We start from the raw sequence: 19,267 nt of genomic DNA, 5'->3' as shown, positions 1-19,267 counted from the left end.
TTCATTTAATAATGTTGGAAACAAGCAGATCCGGTGGAAGAATTCTTGGTATATGCCTTGTGCCCTTACCACTCACAGACCAAAATTGGAAGAGAGAGAGAGAGATTATGTGAGGGATGTTATGTTCACTCACTAAAATAAGGTATATTTTTCCAACACCTATTGCATTAAGCATCATGTTTTCTTCATAGTTTAATGAAGTATATTTAATTGCTCTACCAAATACTAGTACTATCATTTAGAGTTATATATGTAATTAGAGTTATGGGTGTGCATTCTATGACAAACAAATTAAATGTTGGCAATGATTAATTTTGCAGCTATCAGGATGCAATTGTGGACATTATCAAAAGAATGGGTGTTGGAATGACAAAATTTATTTGCGAGGTTTGTCACACATGGCTTTTGTTCTGCGCCTTCTTTTTTACTAGTTATACTTAATCCTTTTGAAAGACTGATGTTCGTAATGATGTGTCTTGCTATATTTCATAGAAGAAAAACTTATAGTGATCCCTAGTAGATTTGAACCCTGTGGTCTAGTTTAGTTGCATGCCATGCCATATGGAACGATATAGACTATGCTTTTTTTTCTCTGCTTCCTTCTCATCTACACCTTGGTGTTCCCAGACCTTTTTTTTTTTACTCTTTAAACATTAAAATTTTTCTACAGGTACCCATAATTTTTTCCACTTGTTGACACCGTTCAAGAAGGGTATACTGGATTCCACCTGGGAGCATTCAACGTAGAAGTAAGTGGACTAGAAAAATAGTCTTGTATAATTTTGTTGAAGGAGTGAATCTGATAGAAATAGAATATAATTGGGGTCTTGTTTTTTTATGCGGTGTGAAGTTGTTGATCCAGCTGATGTGGAAAAGTTAGTAACTACGGATCTTACTACCCTCACTCAATTTAATGTTGGTTAGATCCTGTAGTTGTTAACATTTTAGTTTTTATTTCAATGCACGCTCTTGTTAAGATATGTTATGGTTGTATTCTTATGTTTTATTTTTTCAGCTCTTGTGGCCAGTTGGTCAATTAAAATAATTTTCCCTTTTGACTACTTCACCTCTTTATCAATTTTGTTAAATTTTAAATCTTGTAACACCTCCTTTTAAAAAATGTTGTATAAAAAATTAAACAATGTATGCTAAAATTTAAAGATAGGGGAGGGAGCCTTGGCTACATTAGGTATGTTGTTTAATTAAAAGGTTATGAAAGTGAAAAATGTATCCCTAGAAGCTAAAGCAAGCCTAGGAAAGACAAACATGTAGATACGAGGGATTACAATTGATACGTGGAAAAAGAGTTAATGCTGGCTTCGAGGGCTAGTACCTCCGAGAATAAAAGGGAGAACCGGGCAAAGGCAGGAAAAGTGTAATTGTTCTTATTGATTTGTTGGTTATTACATACTCATATATATAGTGCATATGCCTAACAGAATTCCTAATCTTATTCTAGGAATATTCTTTGCTAACGGAATTGGATAGGAATGCTCTCCGGCATTAGACAACGATATCCAACAAATGCACCTGCCAGCTCAGTAATCTTCTTCCTCACACATACTCGTTGAGGTACGAAGGTTTAGTAATTCTTCTTTTGGCTCTTACTGCTTGCACCTTCATTTCTGTTGTTGTGTTCCCTTCCTTTGTTTTTGTGAGTTCTGCACCTACTATGCTATCATCTTCTCGAGGCCCTTAGAGAATCACCTTGTCCTCAAGGTGATGATCCTGCCTGAGTTGATCCCAATTTTCCCAGGACGTCTCGTCTGGTGACAAACCATGCCATTGAACCAATACTTCCCAAGGAGCATCCTTGAATGAAGCTGACTTGCGGTAATCCAGAATAGCTAATAGGGTTATTAAAGGTTGGTCATTCAAGAATTGATCTGGTAAATCAGCTAAATTTGCTGCATTGGGTTTGCCATGAAAAGGTTTTCGCAGAGAACAATGGAAGACTGAGTGAATGCGGGTCCCCTCTGGCAACTTTAAATGATAAGCTACCAGGCCAACCTTGTCAAGTATTTGGAAGGGACCATAGTATCTTTTGGCCAACTTGCCGGAAGTTGCCTGTGCCCCTTTGGCTGATCTCTACCGGTATGGACGGAGTTTTAGAAGGACTCAATCCCCGATTTGAAAAGTTAGCTCCCTGCGTTTGGAATCTGCATGACGTTTCTTGGTCTCTTGTGCCTTAAGCAGCTTCTTTCGAATACTGTGGAACACTTCATCGCGGTTGGTCAACATGTCGTCCACGACGGCAATGTTGGAAGATCCCGCAAGGTAGTCTAGAAAGTTGAAGGGCTTTCGTCCAAACGTCACTTCATATGGAGTGGAGCCTATTCCTAAGTTCCACGAAGTATTGTGGGACCATTCAACCCACGGAAGCAGTTTACCCCAAGTACCTGGCCGGCGGTGAACAAATGAATGTAGGTATTGCTCTATGACTCGGTTCATCACCTCAGTCTGTCCATCACTCTGAGGGTGATACGCCGAACTCATCCTCAGCTTTGTGCCACTCAATTGGAAGAGGTCTTGCCAGAAGTGACTGATAAATAAAAGGTCTCTATCGGAAACTAAACTTTGAGGTATGCCGTGCAATTTGACGATGATGTCGACGAACAGCGATGCTACCATATGAGCTGTGTGTGCTGAGGGCAACAGACCCAAATGAATGCCTTCCGAAAACCTGTCGACCACAACAAGGATGATTGTCTTCCCCTGGTATGGCGGCAGCCCCGTGATGAAATCTAATGAGAGGTCCTCCCATGGTCGCACCAGAACCGGTAAAGGACATAACAACTCGGCAACGCGTTTGGTCTCATATTGGGTATGTTGGCACTCAATGCAATTGGCTACAAATTTCGTGACATCCTCCCTAAGTCCTGGCCAGTGGAAGTTCTCCGATATACGAGCAACGGTTTTCGTGACTCCCATGTGTCCCCCAGTCGGTGTTGCATGATACTCCTTAAGAAGGGAGGGGATAAGCGGAAGGTCGCGTGGCAACCAAATGCGACCCTTCTTCAATAACAGGTCGTTTGCAATGGTGAAGTCAGGGTGGGATTCTGGTGACTGTGCGACATTCTGAAGTTGCTTGTTATACTAGGAGTGTTGATGCAATTGCTTGTGCAATTCTTCTAAAATGGTCAGGCATGGCACTGAAAGAAGCAATGACATCAAAGGAGTGTGCTCAGTGTGCTCCGGCAATCGGGATAAAGCATCAGCAGCTTGATTATGGGACCCAGAACGATACTGGATCGTGTAGTTGTATCCCATCAAACGAGCCAAGTATGTGTGCTGCTCTGGAGTTTGAATGACCTATGTAAGTAGCTCTTTAAGGCTCCGGTGATTAGTGGCAATCATAAATGGATGCCCCAACAGGTATTGCCTCCACTTCTTCACGGCCGCCGTGATTGCAAACAATTCGCGCACATATGTTGAAGATCGAAGAAGTTTTGCGGTGAAAGGTTTGTTAAATAGGCAATTAGGTGCCCTTGTTGTGACAGCACAACCCCCATTCTGATACCGGAGGCGTCCATTTCGATAGTGAATGGTCGTTGGAAGTTGGGCAAGGCGAGGACAGGAGTTGTGGACAGAGCGTGTTTGAGATGGTTAAAAGCTGCCTATGCCTGAGGAGACCATTGGAAGGGGTCAAGCATTGTTGCCTTGACCAGAGGATCTGCAATCATGGCATAACCCTTTATAAAGCGTCTGTAGAACCCAACCAAGCCCAAGAAGCTTCGCAAAGCTCTAGTGGACAGAGGCACCGGCCACTAGGATACGGTGGCAACCTTGGAAGCAACAGGTTCAACCCCACGGGATGAAACTAAGTGGCCCAAATATTCCACCTGTGATTGGGCAAAGAAGCACTTAGAAAGCTTCAGAATAAAATTGTTGTCAAGTAATACCTGGAATGTGAGGTCCAGATTTCATAGATGTGCAGAGAAAAATGGACTGTAAATTAGAATATCGTCGAAGAAGACTATAATAAAGCGACGGAGGTAAGGCCGGAATATGAGGTTCATGGTGGCCTGAAAGGATGATGGGGCATTACACAGCCCAAACGACATGACCTTGAACTCATAGTGACCGTGATGAGTTTGGAAGGTCATTTTGGGGATGTCGTCGGAGTGCATGCGTATTTGGTGGTAGCCTTGTAACAAGTCAAGTTTAGAGAAACATTGAGCATCGCCTAATTCATCAAGAAGCTCATCAATCATAGGTATCAGAAACCTATCCTTGATTGTGATTGTGTTTATGGCTCTATAATCGACGCAGAAGCGCTAGGACCAATCGTGCTTCTTCACGAGCAAAATCGGCGAGGAGAACGGACTGGTACTAGGCTGAATCAAGCCCTTTTGAAGCATACAGGTGACCTGTGCTTCAATTTCTTTCTTCTGGAAATACGGGTACCGATAGGGTCTCACGTTGACTGGTGTGGCCTGAGGCAGCAAATGTATATGGTGGTTGGTGTCCTTGGCCAGAGGCATTGCATGGAGGGGACAAAACAACGCACCGAACTTGATGAGTAATGTGCAAATATCTGCCGGCAAGTCTGCAATGGAATCAAGGGTGGTATCTTCCGGAATGACCATAATGTGGAAATAGAGGCTAGGGCCCTGCTTTCGAAAAAGATGCCGGAATTGTGGGGAAGATAATATACTGAGGTTAGCATCCTTGTCTCCCTATAATGTCACCAATCGACCATCATAAAAGAACTGCATACTCAGATTGGCATAGTCCGTGAGGACAGGCCCCAAGGTTATGAGCCACTGAACCCCCAAAACTACATTCGTGCCCAAAATAGGCAAAACATATAAATTAATGGTGAAGGTGAGGTCCTGCATCTCGATAGGGATGTCTGCACAAACACAATTGCATGTTAGATATTGGCCATTTCCGACTAGCACCTGCAAAGGGTTCATTTTGCGGTATGATAAACTCAATTCAGTAACAAGCTGATGCTGAATGAAGTTGTGGGTGCTACCCCCATCAACCAAAATGATCATTGGATGGCCGGTGAGATGACCGAAAAGGCAGAGGGTCTCCGAGGCGATATGGCCTGCCAAGGAATTTAGGGAAATTTGGGTCGGGTACAAGTCTGAGCTATCGGGCAGGTCGGGTGGTGGGTTTTTTGGCGGGTCAGGTATTGGTATATGAGAGGGGGTCGGGTCAAGCTCATCAGAGATGAGAACAAAAAACCTAGAAGAGCACTTGTGTCCTCTGTGATATTTTTCTTCACAGTTGAAACAAAGCCCCTTCTCGCGGCGGAGGGCAATTTCTTCTGGGGAAAGGCGTTTGAGGGTTGGGGTAGGGGTTGGGGTTGTACGAGGTGGTGGGTTAAGCAAGGGGGGAAGGGGGAAAGCTGCAATCTGAGGGTTAGTGCGAGAGTGTGAAGGAAAGGGATTTGGGGTTGGCGGCCGAGGGTGTTGTGGTGGTCGTTGGTTGAGGACCTTCTCCTCTTGTAATCGCCCAAACCCGGCGGCCTGCACCATGGATAGCGGCTGATGGGGTTGGACCTCCCGACGAGTCTCGGGGGAAAGGCCCGATATGAAACAACTCAACAAAAGAGGAGGGGAAATGCCAACAACATGGGTAGCAAGATCTTCAAACTCGGCCAGATACTGGGCAACAGTGCCCTTCTGTGTAAGTTTAAATAAGGCTCCGGTGGGATCTTTGTACGACATCGGAGCAAAGCGGGCACGCAAGACTTGAAGAAAGGATGACCAAGAGGTGAAATGGCCATTCGCGTTCATCCACTGATACCAAGCAAGCGTGCGTCCTTCCATGTAAAACGAAGCCACAATGAGTTTGTCTTGTTTTGGAGTACCATGGTACTCAAAAAATTGGTTGATCTTAAAGATCCAACCCTGAGGCTCGGTGTCGTCGAATCGAGGCATATCTAACTTCATGCGGTGTGGTGATGCAGGGTTAGAAGGCGGAAGGGACAATGGAATCGGTGTGGGGGTGGAGTGTGGAGAAGGATTTGTGCGTTGAAGGAGTTCTTTGATTTGGAGGGTTAGGGCATGCACAGATTCACCGAGGTACATATCCTGGTTTGTGAGGCGAAGCAGGGCATCCTCTAGGCGATCCCGAATCCTTCTCAGGGTCAGGCATGAGGGCAACGAGAGCATCAAAGTTGATACGTGGAAAAAGAGTCAATGCTGGCTTCGAGGGCCAGTACCTCCGAGAATAAAAGGGAGAACAAGGCAAACGCAAGAAAAATGTAATTGTTCTTATTGATTTGCTGGTTATTACATACTCATATATATAGTGCATATGCCTAACAGAATTCCTAATCCTATTCTAGAAATATTCTTTGCTAATGGAATTGGATAGGAATGCTCCCCAGCATCAAACAACAATATCCAGCAAATCCACCTGCCAGTTCAGCAATCTTCTTCCTCACACATACTCATTGAGATACAAAGGTTTGGTAATTCTTCTTTTGGCTCTTACTGCTTGCACCCCTGTTTCTACTATTGTGTTCCCTTCCTTTGTTTTTGTGAGTTTTGCACCTGCTATGCTATCAACAATCTTATCAAATCTGAAACAAAATTATTCATTTTCAAATTGCTGGTACGTACATATTCCAGCACACAAGGAAACAAATTATACAGTAATTGTCAAGCAAAAAGGACACAATAGTGCACCTTATCTCTAAGTAGTCTAATTTGGAAATTAAATATTGAAATCAGATTAGAGTAGTTGTAGCATCTAAGTAGTCTAATTTTTAAGCTTCAAGTTAGGCCAAGTTAGTTGATTCACATACCTATGCAACTATAATTGAGAAGCTATCACATCTATTTGCATAAGATATTCATTTGTATATGTTAATATGTATTCCTTTATGTCATTGTAATGGCTTATAACAATAAAGATAACCAAGTAATGGTTTTCAATTAAAGACATTTTTTCTTGTATATATGCTAGATCATTTTAAAAATTTGTTGCTAACTTAGTTCATGAATGTGCAGATCGGTGATTACTTGAATGTGACTATTATGTTGGTTATTGTGAGTATTGGATATCATCTCAGCTTAGCTAGGTGTTTTGGGACATAAATACTTTAGTTTATTTTTGTGATTATGTGATTTTACTTGGATGTGGTTATTCTGTTGGTTATTGTAGCTGCTAGATATCATCTCATCTTTGTTAGGTTTTTTGGGATACATAAATACTCTTATTTGTTTTTGTGATTATGCGACTTCCCTGGGAAATGGACCTTTGTCCCCTTCATCCCTCAGAGAAAGAGGAATTTAATTAGTCCATGTTTGTCAATTTTCAATGTTTGTTCTGATGTTTCAAAACTACAAGAACTTTTTTTTAAAGTAAGGCAATTACTTTATTGCATAGATTAGTTCCTTGAACTTGTAAAAAGCTTAGATGATTAACTTAGATACAATTGACATCTGTAACACCCTCCACCCCACACATATATGTATTAATAATAAAACGAATCGAAATGCAAAATTAAATAAAAGTTTTAAAATGCATTTAAATAAAAGCATTTCAAAGAGGATAAAAGGTTCACATTCACTTTTCTAACATCATACTAGAACTTATCCAAATAAATAATAAAATCATCTCAACTCAAAACAAGGTTGTCCATTCTGAAATGAAAAGAAGTCAAACTAATAACGGAAAACATAAAACAACTATACTATTCATAGAATATTAACTTGTGAACTAAAATCCCATGCCCCAATGTCCCATTTATCAGAGCATTTCCCTGGCAAAGGCTAAGCCTCTCCATCTCCCGCATGTAACTCATCATGTGTTGGCTCACTTGAAATAAAATGTTATTCAGCCCAAACACAAACACACATCTGGAATGAGTTATCACATTCGTATATAATAAAACACTATGACATGTTAAACATATAATACTTAGAGCTGAATTTACATAAACAACATCATTCCACAAAATCTCACACATTATTCACACTTATTCAAGTTCACACACTCTAGAAAATAACACCAAAACCTCAATTGTTAACTTAATGAAAGTCAAACATACAAGTTAATATTTTTACTTACAGTTACAAGTTGTAGATATAAGTTAACAACTTTTACCTACGCATATTATGAATTGTAGGAATCACATATAGTAACAATCAAATATAATTATGTGAAAGTAAATTCGTAGATAAAACTTCTATTTACAGACTATAATTCGTCAATGTATGTCCCCTTGAAGTTGACAACCAAAATATATATCTGCGGTACAAAGTCTGTAATACATTTACCTATGCATTTTTAACATCTAATGATGATTTTTTTTCTGTTAACATATGTCATTTTTCTTGTAGTGGGTATTTATGTATTAGCATTATTGTATTTATTAATATTTATTCAATAATAAATTAAATATAATATAAACTGTCTGGATTGATTTTGTTTTTAATTTGTAGGTCTGGTTCATTTAATAAATGAACAAAATATTAAAAAATATAAAAACAATATCAATATTCTCCCAAAATTGGTATTGTATAATACTTACAATATTAGTTTGGACTAAGCCGATGTTGCATCATGTTATGCAACATTAATTCTGTCAAGATGATGTTGATGTTTTATTGTACTATACATCAGTAATGGATACTTCTAAATTGTTTATTGTGTCAATTGTAAGACATGCTTTAATTTCAAAAGCTCAACTCTTAAAAAAATATGAAAATGTTTTCTGAAAACAAATATTTGACAAGAAAAACAATCCCTTTAATTTTATAAAAACATTCACTAGTTATATAAAAAAAATATTTTGTGCATTTCACGTACTAAAATATTAGTTGTAAAACATATATACCTTAATTAATTAAAAAAGAAAACTTCAATCTTTTTAAAAGTCGACAACCAAAAACAATCTCTTTAATTCCTGGTATGTGCTTTTAAAATACGTGTACATGAAAAGATAAAACAATAAATAAATGAAAAGATAAAATAATTTACACACGTAATTAAAAATCGCATTCAAGTAATAGAAGTATCGAGGTATATTCACATTCTTTTACTCACCCAGTAAACATAGCCTAGTTTTACTCCTTTTAACTCTAGAATTAAAATAGCACACGAGTAACGGAAGTTGAATCTAGAGTTGATTTATTCTAGCCAACACACAGGTGTTGTGAACGAGATTATAATGTTTCTTATATTTTCTCTACACATTTTTTGCGCGCGTCTTTACTATTTATGCATACGTGGAATGAGCTAGTTATAAGCTTGAACAGGTGAATTTTGTCTGCGTGTAAGTGCAACAATTTTGAAATTAAATTTCACTTTGATTATTTTTTTCCCATAATGACCTTTTTTCTTACGTGGCAGCACATATGTGCAACGTCAGTTATTTAAGGTGGAGATGAGGACCATAGGATTGTTAATTCATGATGATTTTGTATTGTGTATGATTTGGAATTCTTCCATTTTTGGGAGCTTGACCCTCAGGTGTAGTGATATGACCAAACTATGGTTACCTCAACTACACATGGTTAAGGTGGGGACACCATACACTTTAAAAGGCACAGCTTGGAGCAACATATTTCCCAAATCGTTCTTCTCCATTTTGCGCTTTCATTGTTATTGCAACCATTCTTTGTTTCACGTTATTTGCACTTCTGGCCTCTAGCTTTGCGCATCAAGCTCAACATTCCGGTTCTTATATAGTATGTCATTCTTCAATACATATTTTTTTTTGTGTGTATATATATATATATATATATATATATATATATTATAATCATGGTGATCATGGCCTGTTGGCTTGATCATGAACCATGCACGCCCAATGGAGTTCTGGTTTAGCGTTTGATTTCCAATTTGAATATAGTCATGATGGAAAATATCATTTTATTTCAAAATGAATTGATTTGATGGAAAGAAATTAGAACATGATTGAGTTGCCGATCATTATGCGGTGACATGCAGTCTTAGATTGCAAAACACACGCCCTTGATCCTTTTGAAATCCCATTCTAAGGATTGCTAGCTAACGGCAATTCAAACATATACTTAGTTGAGTGCTAAATATAAACTCTAGAACACAAAAAAAAAAAAAATCAATTTTATTATAAAGAATGACTTTTAACATTATCAACATATACATATGTTTATCGTATAATTTTAAAAAAATTACTGGTTAATTGATTAATTATTAGATATAGAAGAAGATGCCGACAAGTGACAACGCTGGAAACGGAAATGGGCTGGCAAAGATTCAACAACTTGGTGACAATGAAGAAGGTCGTCCAACGGTGAAGGCTCAAACCATTGATGAGCTTCACTCTTTGCAGAAGAAGAAATCTGCACCTTCCACTCCCAAGGGCTCTCTGCCTACGTCTGCCAGCGTTTTTACCGAGGAAGAACGCAACAAACAGCAGCTTGAGTCCATCAGGTAATGTTTTATACTACTATTTCATTTCATTACGTTTTGGAGGAAGAGTTTTGTATTTATAATTAATTACCTCACTCGACTCGACTAGCCATGATTACTTCTAATAGCTATATGATATATTTACGTGACCAAAAGTTTTACGTAGTTCTTTTCACTGTTAATTAAAAAATTATGAGTTTCTATTTTTATATGATATCTCTGTATCTCATGTCCACGCCATATTTTCAGGTTATAGCAATTTATTTTTCGCTCATAACAATATCATTAGCATGTGCTGGTAATATAACAAAACACTTTGACTTGACAAAACCTACCAAGTTTTCGGGAGAAAATTATGGGAAGATAACAAAACGTGGAACCAGGGTGGCTCCATTAATAAACCTGAAAGAAAACATTTTATTATATTATATTATTTGCATCTTGCGTCTCTTCAAAAAAAATTGCTAAGCAAAATAATCACTTTTCTTTCCTTTTTCAATTTCTAGCTCTTTATCCTTTTACATTTGGCTTGCCTTCTTTAAAAAAAAAATGGTTAATCTATATCTGCTTGAAAGCGTAGTACCGGATCCAAGGGACGCCTTGACCCCTCCTCGGGATTCTAAGGAAAAAAATAAAATTAAAAAATACTAATAAAAATATATTTTTGAGTTATGTATGTTAATTTTTTTAGTAAAATATCATATATCTAATTTTATACATAAATTAGTGATTTAAATATTTTTATTAAATTTATTATTTATTAAATAATTATTTGTCAAAAGTTAGATGTTTGAATAATCCGTCTTTCTTGCTCAAAAGTATTGAAATTTCTAAAAAAAAATCATTCAGATCATATAGTGGATTTTCTTTTCCTTTCTGGTATTTTTTTTACTATATTAAATGCATGTTTTTTTTATGTGCTATATTATCAACACACTGAAATTCTTTCAATTATAATTTTCCCAGAAAACTCTTAGAGTAGGTTTGGATATAATACATTTAGATAGAGAATTTTAACTGAGTAAAGTAATTTATTAAAAAAATTATTTTTTTTAATCTAAAATTCATTGTTTGAATGTTTTTTTTATGAAGAATTTGAATTTTTGAAATTTTAAAATAGAATTTTAAACAACTAAAAGTGTGGAATTTTAATTTCTTTCTAAAAGATACAAAATTGAAATTATCTTCTAAATCGAAGAACCTTTCAAAATATTTGTGTATTTTCTTTATAACCTTCATCTTGTCTTTCACCTAAAGGTTTCCGAAATCTCGTTCTCGAACTTGCGACTCTTACTTCACACCTGATGACCCTCTTCTTCAAGAAATATCATTTAAGTTCGCGAAGCGTCGATCAAGGTGTAGACATAGGGGGACATGTAGAACTGTACCCACCAATCAGGGGAGCAACTCTCGTTGCCCATCACGCGGCAGAGGTGCTCGTTGGCACGAAGGGTCTGAGTCATGTCTTGCGTCATTGACGAAATGTTGTGGGGTCGGCGTGGTGATGTACGCCGTCGTTTCTTGATTCCCCTACAAATCCTATGCAGCATCAATATTCTTCTTTTTGAAAGCGGAACAATCATATCTTCTCTTCTCTTTGCATTCATTTTCTTTTATCCTCACAATTTTAATTTTTTTTTTATCTAAACACAAAATTTTGAAAATAAAAAAATTTTAATTTGAAATTCTTAATATTTAAAATTTTATAGAATTTTAAATTCCTTCGTTCAAATACAGTCTTAACAAAATTAGTTCTAACTTCTGATATAAAATTTTAAACAGAAATATTGAATGATTAATCACAAACAAGTGATAGTAGTAATTTATAATCAAAATTGAAGGTAAAAAATAAACATAGTTTTAATCAACATATTATATTAATTTGTTGAAATTAACGTGTACATGCAGTGCATCTTTGGCGTCACTAACAAGAGAAAGTGGACCAAAGGTAGTGAAAGGGGATCCAGCAGCTAGGAAATACGAAGCCTCAAGGGTTGAACACGTGCCGCACCAAATTCTCACACCTACCATTGCTGTCAGTGACAGTGCCTTGAAGTTTACACATGTTCTCTATAACCTCTCCCCAGCAGGTTTTATTTTCTTTTTATTCATTTATATATAGTATATTTTCATAAATTAAAATAGAGAATTAGGGTTGAATTAATTCTATATAAGTTGTTTCAAATACTTATATAAATATTTATGTTCGGAGATAAAGTCAAATAAAATTATACATAAATTTCTCTAGACGGAGTCTTAGGGATTTTCCTTTTAGAGAATAAGGTTTTTGTTTTTTATTTTATTTTTAATTATAAAAATGTTATCTTTCTTATTTTACTTTTTAATTTTTAAAAATTTTATAAAAATTATGAAAAAATAAAACAGTATTTTCACTATTTTCTATATAAAATTTTAAAAAATAAGAAACAAAATATAAATAAAGGAACATTTGATAACTAAAAGTGAAATTGAAAATCGAAAATAAAATGACCCTTAAAGCTTCTCATAAGACAAGTTTCCTTCAAACACGTCATTACCACGTGTTAATGTGAATATATAGATAATATAGTCCATAATTTCATTGCGCGTTTTTTAATTCAAAAATTGATGATACAGTCATACTCATATAGATTGGCAGTACCTATTACATCATTTTGTACTTCTGATGTACGAAAATGAGTTCAGCCTCACATTCTCACATATATCTTATATTTGAAAAGAATTAGTCAAGGTCCTCAGGAATGGCAATGGCATGTTAATGATGCTACTATTTAAAAATAATGAGTTGAATAATCTAAATTAATTTTACTCAGTAGAAATTTATGGCCGACAAAATATATAAGAATATAATATGAAACATGAATTCTACTACTTCTGAGTATTGGATATGTGAGAAAATCCCATGTATAATACTATATAATAAGATTAATAGTGTTGATATATATATATATATATATATATATATATATATATATATATATATTATTTTTTTTGTATTTGCTATAGAACTTTATGAACAAGCGATCAAGTATGAGAAAGGATCGTTCATTACTTCCACTGGGGCATTGGCTACGCTTTCTGGGGCCAAGACGGGTCGGTGTCCCAGAGACAAGCGCGTGGTGAAAGATGAAGTTACTGAGAATGAACTTTGGTGGGGAAAGTGAGTATTTTTCATCACATCATATATGGTATTGGGTCTTGATTAACTCTGGTTAAGAGAAATTTGACTTTATTAAATAATTTTTACAAAAATGATGTGTAGACACCTTGTATATATATTATTAGACACCTAACTAGTGGCTATCCTCAACCCGGATTAATGGTTTGCTTATCGTAACACCATATTAATAGTCTCATGTTTGAGACATGAGAGGTTCAATTCCAAAACCAAATCAACAAGACACCTAGAGAGTGAAATAAAAGAAAATAAATATAAGTTATATGATTTGATAGAAAGAGAAAAAAAAAAAAGATAATTTATAGTGTATTATCCAATTACCATTGCTCATATATTTAACGGTTTAAAATATAATTAATCTTTGTATTTCTTTTACCTTTCTCTCTTTTGTTCCCATTTAACGCTCAAAATATTGTTTCAATTAAGGGGTTCTCCTAACATCGAGATGGACGAGCACAGTTTCATGGTGAATAGAGAAAGAGCCGTTGATTATTTGAACTCTTTGGACAAGGTCATTTCTCTTCTCTTTACATGTACAAATTATGCATAAAAAATAAAATCAACTATGAGTGCAAACGATGGCTTTGGTCGTTGGTCGTTGGCTCTGATTTTGTGGGTTTATCTCATCTTTTATAAGGTGGTGACAAGGAATAGAACATGTTGTCATTTGTTAAAATGGGCAAGTTAAATGTTTTTTAATCAATTATGACTTTTAAACATCTCTAATTTTATATTTTTTTTATCATATTTACTTCATACTTTTTTTTTTGTTTTACCTTTTTTTACCTTTTAATCAAATGACCTTGAAAAATCAATTATATTTCTAGTAGGTTGAGTGTATCTCACAACCAATTAATCATGGTTTACATGTCATTTACTTGTTTTCCCCGCCAATTCATAATAGATAATATTTCACAAAATGGAAACTATCTGTGGAATTTCTTGTGTGATGCATTAGAGTTTTTGACCAATTTCTTTGTGTCTTTTGGTATAGTTGATTTATATCCCATTTCCTATGTATTATACATTCAAATTAAAAATATCTTATCTAAGTATGGATGGCAATCGGTAGTATTCTAAAAATATATATGTATTCCTAATTTTTCCAGGTCTTTGTGAATGACCAATTCTTGAACTGGGACCCAGAGAACAAAATCAAAGTTAGGATTGTCTCTGCCAGAGCTTACCATTCCTTGTTTATGCACAACATGTAAGTAAAAGCAAAAGAATAATTTACCATATCACCTACCCTTTTTTTTTATATATATTTTAGTTTTCCAAACCACAAGCCAATATTAAATAAAGATAAAAAAATGTATCGGCTGGAATTATATTTTTCTTGTTTTAATACTAAAAAACCAAGTTATATAAGAAAGGTGTATAAGTACAAGTGAATAATATTTTAAGTATCTTATAATAGTCCTAATTTAATCATCCGAATATCTATTGAACATGTTCATCCCTTCTCAGCGGATGAAATAGGTCTCCAGAAAAAAAAAATATAATGGAATGAATAGGCAAATGTGTATACAAAAACTTGTTGTATATTGATTGAACTGGATATAAATTGTTGTAAATTTCTTGATACTTAATCTCGATTCTTATCCAAAAAAAAAAAGGTGTACAAATGGCTAAATGGATACGTGACATGCAGGTGCATTCGACCAACTACCGAAGAGCTTGAGAATTTTGGCACACCAGACTTCACTATTTATAATGCTGGACAGTTTCCTTGCAATCGTTACACTCACTACATGACATCTTCTACTAGCATTGATCTTAGTCTTGCAAGGAAGGAAATGGTGATCCTTGGGACACAGTATGCAGGGGAAATGAAGAAAGGTCTCTTTAGTGTCATGCACTATCTCATGCCCAAGAGGAAAATCCTCTCCCTACACTCTGGCTGCAACATGGGCAAAGGTGGAGATGTTGCTCTCTTTTTTGGACTCTCAGGTATGATTTTAATGGATTATTAGAGAAATGTTAGTAGCATATTTGAGTTAAATAAAATTCATGTAATTCTTTTTAAATAAAAAATGGGTTTTGATTTTAACAAAACTCCCAAGAAATTTACTCAATAATAATAATGTTTAATTTTAATATAGTGTTAGTAGATTTCTATTAAGTCAAATGGATTGTCATGTAAATTTAAATTTTATTTTTATAATAATTACATTAACTATTAAAATAGTCAACAATATTCATGTATGACAGTTGATTACAGTGAAAATATTTATACAATAAATTCATAATAATAAAGAGTTTAATTTTTATATATTATTAGTATTGTCAACCAATTAAAAAATATTTTAAAATGTTGATTTTAAAAATCAACAATGTTATTATATATAATAATTTATGATTAAACCAATATATATATATATATATATATATATATATATATATATATATATATATATATATTATTAAATGTGATTAGAAGAAGAGTGTTCCGTGTGGCCATACTTAAGTGCATGTGTTATAAAATATTCTTAGGCATGGATTTGATTTATGATTGTATCCTCTTCCATTTTTCTATAAATATTCATATTAGGTACTGGAAAGACCACTCTGTCCACGGATCATAATAGGTATTTAATTGGAGATGATGAACACTGTTGGAGTGAGAGTGGTGTCTCAAACATTGAAGGTGGTTGCTATGCCAAATGCATTGATCTCTCAAGGGAGAATGAACCTGACATCTGGAACGCCATCAAATTTGGGACAGGTATAACCCTATTAACCTTAGCCTACTTTAACATCTCCTTATCTTTGACTTCATGCATTTTGACACATTTTTTATTCACTTGGATGTTAGTCTTGGAGAATGTTGTTTTTGATGAGCATTTTCGAGAAGTTGATTACACAGACAAATCAGTTACAGGTAAGTAATGACTTGGTTTATATATAAGGGCTTAGTTGTGACTAGATCATACCAAATTAATGGTTGACTTTAATGTATGCTTGCAAGATGTATCCATGAGTCATGACACTAATCCATTATGTGAGGTCAACTCCTACAAATAAACGAGGTTGGTTAGGATGGATTTTAACAAGTCAAACCTTTGAATATTATTCAGACTATAAACATTAAGGTGGATTAAATTACAGGAATTTGTGAGGGCATAATAACATCTTATAGACCTTATACTAATTCGAAATTAATTACAATATACCTTGTTGATAGAATATAATAATATTTTTTCCTTGTTGCAGAAAATACTCGTGCAGCTTATCCAATTGACTACATTCCAAATGTGAAGTTACCATGTGTTGGTCCTCACCCTAAGAATGTGATCCTTTTGGCATGTGATGCATTTGGTGTGCTTCCACCTGTGAGTAAGCTAAGCCTGTCGCAGACCATGTACCATTTCATCAGTGGATACACAGCTTTGGTAATGCCTGAGTAATTTATAACACTCAATCTTGGCTAATATTGCTTCCTCTTTATATCTCTCCAATGAGTTCTTTATTTATGATGGTTAAAGGTGGCTGGCACAGAAGAGGGCATAAAGGAGCCACAGGCAACATTTTCAGCTTGTTTTGGTGCAGCCTTTATAATGCTACACCCTACAAAGTATGCAGCCATGCTTGCTGAAAAGATGCAGAATCATGGTGCTACTGGATGGCTTGTTAACACAGGATGGTCTGGTGGAAGGTAACAGTTTAGTAGTAATAATAATTATAATTAGAAAAGGAGTGCTAGCACTCTTTTCAAACACATTTTCACATTGCTTTCAAAAATACCTTTTTCTATTGGCTGAAAATTCAGATAGGATCCACTAATTTAAAAATGGAGAATGAGAACCACATTTTTAGTAGGTCCTAAATGAATTTCAACCAACAGAAGAGAAATTGTTAGATAAAGAATATTGAAAAAAGAGTTATTAATACAATAATTCATACAATAGTTGATACAACAACAATTTTTCTATTTATTTCTATATCACATTGCTCATCACTTCTCATACTTCTTTTTCTTTTCTCTCTCGTAAAATTTGTCATACAATTTCTTGTACAGATACCATTCTCTATAAAAGAGTGTAGCTAAAATATATTTTTTTCTCTTCAAATATCTATAACCAACTTTTTTCTTGCTTGTGTAAAACTACAGCTATGGTTGTGGAAGTCGTATTAAACTATCTTATACAAGAAAAATTATTGATGCTATTCACTCTGGAAGCCTCTTGGATGTTGAGTACAAGAAGACTGAGATTTTTGGACTTGAGATCCCCACTGAAGTGGAGGGAGTCCCCTCGGAAATTCTAGAACCTGAGAACACGGTTAGCGGTCCTACAACTCTCATTTTCAATCATTACAACTATTTTTTTTTTCACTTTCAAAAGTCTTTTAACATAAGTTGGAAATTTTGAATTTTTGTTTGATTGCAGTGGTCAGACAAACAAGCCTACAAGGAGACACTATTGAAGCTGGCTGGATTGTTCAAGAACAATTTTGAAACATTCACCTATGGAGAGAACAACCAAGTGACAAAGGAGATTCTTGCTGCTGGACCAATCATTCATGATGCTTAATTAGGAGATCAGACAACCCCCCGGTTACTTTTTGCTAATTTCTATTGGTTTTGCATTCTTTGGTTATTTGGATTTGAAAGAAAGACGATATTTAAGATTTAAGTACAAGATTGTCACCATGCCTTGAAACAAAGAAGAAAGTCTTGGAAGTCTTTTTATTGCAGCTTGCAAATCAAGTCTTGTCTTGTTCTGTTTGTTTCCTTTTTTGTTTTGAAGAGAAGTTACCTGTGAGATGAAATTACCAAGGCATGCTATAAAACCTGAGGTTGTTTGAAAGATGATTATTATATTTGAAAGCACTACATACATTCGTACAAGTGTGTGTAGCTTTCCAAAATAAAATCACCTACCAATATTTCCTTTAGACATTGACTATAAATTAAAATTTAAAGCATTCCATAGAGTTTTTCTTGCTTCCTCTATTCACTTGCAGCTTGTTTGGATATCATAGCCATACCTTATTGTATTATTCAAGAAGATAATATCAACCTCTTTGATTCTAATACTAGAACTATTAACTGAATTTTAATAATATTTTACAAGCTAGAAGCTGTAATGGTTGATCCTTGTGTATTGCAATACATTATTAGGGGTTAGGGAGATGTAGGTTCAAAATTTTAAAGTTTCGGTTTATGGCTTATAGGGTTATGGGGTTAAAGGATTTAGTAATTAGGACTGCACAGATTTAGAGATTATGGGTTTGAAGAATATATTCAAGCAGCCCTATCACATTGTAGAACATCTTACTTACAATTAGAGACCCCAGAAACATTATTTATCTCCGTTGAAACAAATGCAAAGCATTGCCAAGACCAAGAACCCAAATACCAATGGGTTAATGTCAATTGTATTTCATTAAGGTTGGCTGCTAGTGTTGTAGTAATCAATAATTTAGTCATAGCCACAGAATCATCATAAGTCCAATTACACAATTTTAATGTCAATACAGAATCAGTGCTTATAGAAAACATCAGATAATCTTCATTGTTAACTAGTTACAAGAACTATACCTCTAGTTTATCAAAGTCAAAATATCAATTCCTTGAGCCTCAACAAGGTTAGATAGATTACACACCATGGCCATGGGCACACCTGAACAAAAGGGTCTAAAAATCAAATATAGACGGGCTTTACTATGCCTGAGATGTCCTATTTTCTGCTCCATAAATGATAATGGATGAAATGAGTAATA

At 35.2% G+C, this 19,267-nt stretch overlaps 1 protein-coding gene across 2 annotated transcripts; it reads left to right on the top strand.

Moving 5' to 3' along the window:
• The first annotated feature begins 9,523 nt into the window (after positions 1 to 9,523).
• LOC100777507 (phosphoenolpyruvate carboxykinase (ATP) 1) lies at positions 9,524 to 18,666 on the top strand. 2 transcript variants are annotated; one of them, XM_003516230.4, is made up of 13 exons: positions 9,525 to 9,656; positions 10,148 to 10,383; positions 12,271 to 12,452; positions 13,369 to 13,522; positions 13,967 to 14,051; positions 14,650 to 14,750; positions 15,195 to 15,493; positions 16,095 to 16,268; positions 16,359 to 16,424; positions 16,757 to 16,935; positions 17,029 to 17,198; positions 17,655 to 17,823; positions 17,932 to 18,658. In XM_003516230.4, the coding sequence occupies exons 2-13, from the start codon at positions 10,160 to 10,162 to the stop codon at positions 18,073 to 18,075; spliced, it is 1,947 nt and encodes a 648-aa protein (XP_003516278.1). In that variant the 5' UTR covers positions 9,525 to 9,656; positions 10,148 to 10,159; the 3' UTR covers positions 18,076 to 18,658. The 2 variants fall into 2 exon arrangements, with proteins under 2 accessions (XP_040869720.1, XP_003516278.1); XM_041013786.1 differs by lacking the exon at positions 16,359 to 16,424 and having other exon boundaries at positions 9,524 to 9,656; positions 17,932 to 18,666.
• Positions 18,667 to 19,267: the final 601 nt, after the last annotated feature.

Source organism: Glycine max, chromosome 1 (assembly GCF_000004515.6).
Source record: "Glycine max cultivar Williams 82 chromosome 1, Glycine_max_v4.0, whole genome shotgun sequence".
Lineage (NCBI taxonomy): Eukaryota > Viridiplantae > Streptophyta > Magnoliopsida > Fabales > Fabaceae > Glycine > Glycine max.
This window is presented reverse-complemented; position numbering and strand designations above follow the sequence as displayed.

Excerpts from the sequence above, each read along its gene's own strand:
- LOC100777507 (XM_003516230.4), top strand. The coding sequence starts at position 10,160 with ATGCCGACAAGTGACAACGCTGGAAACGGAAATGGGCTGGCAAAGATT. Across the intron at positions 12,453-13,368 it reads CTATAACCTCTCCCCAGCAG|AACTTTATGAACAAGCGATC; the intron begins GTTTTATTTTCT and ends TATTTGCTATAG. Across the intron at positions 16,425-16,756 it reads CACAGACAAATCAGTTACAG|AAAATACTCGTGCAGCTTAT; the intron begins GTAAGTAATGAC and ends TCCTTGTTGCAG.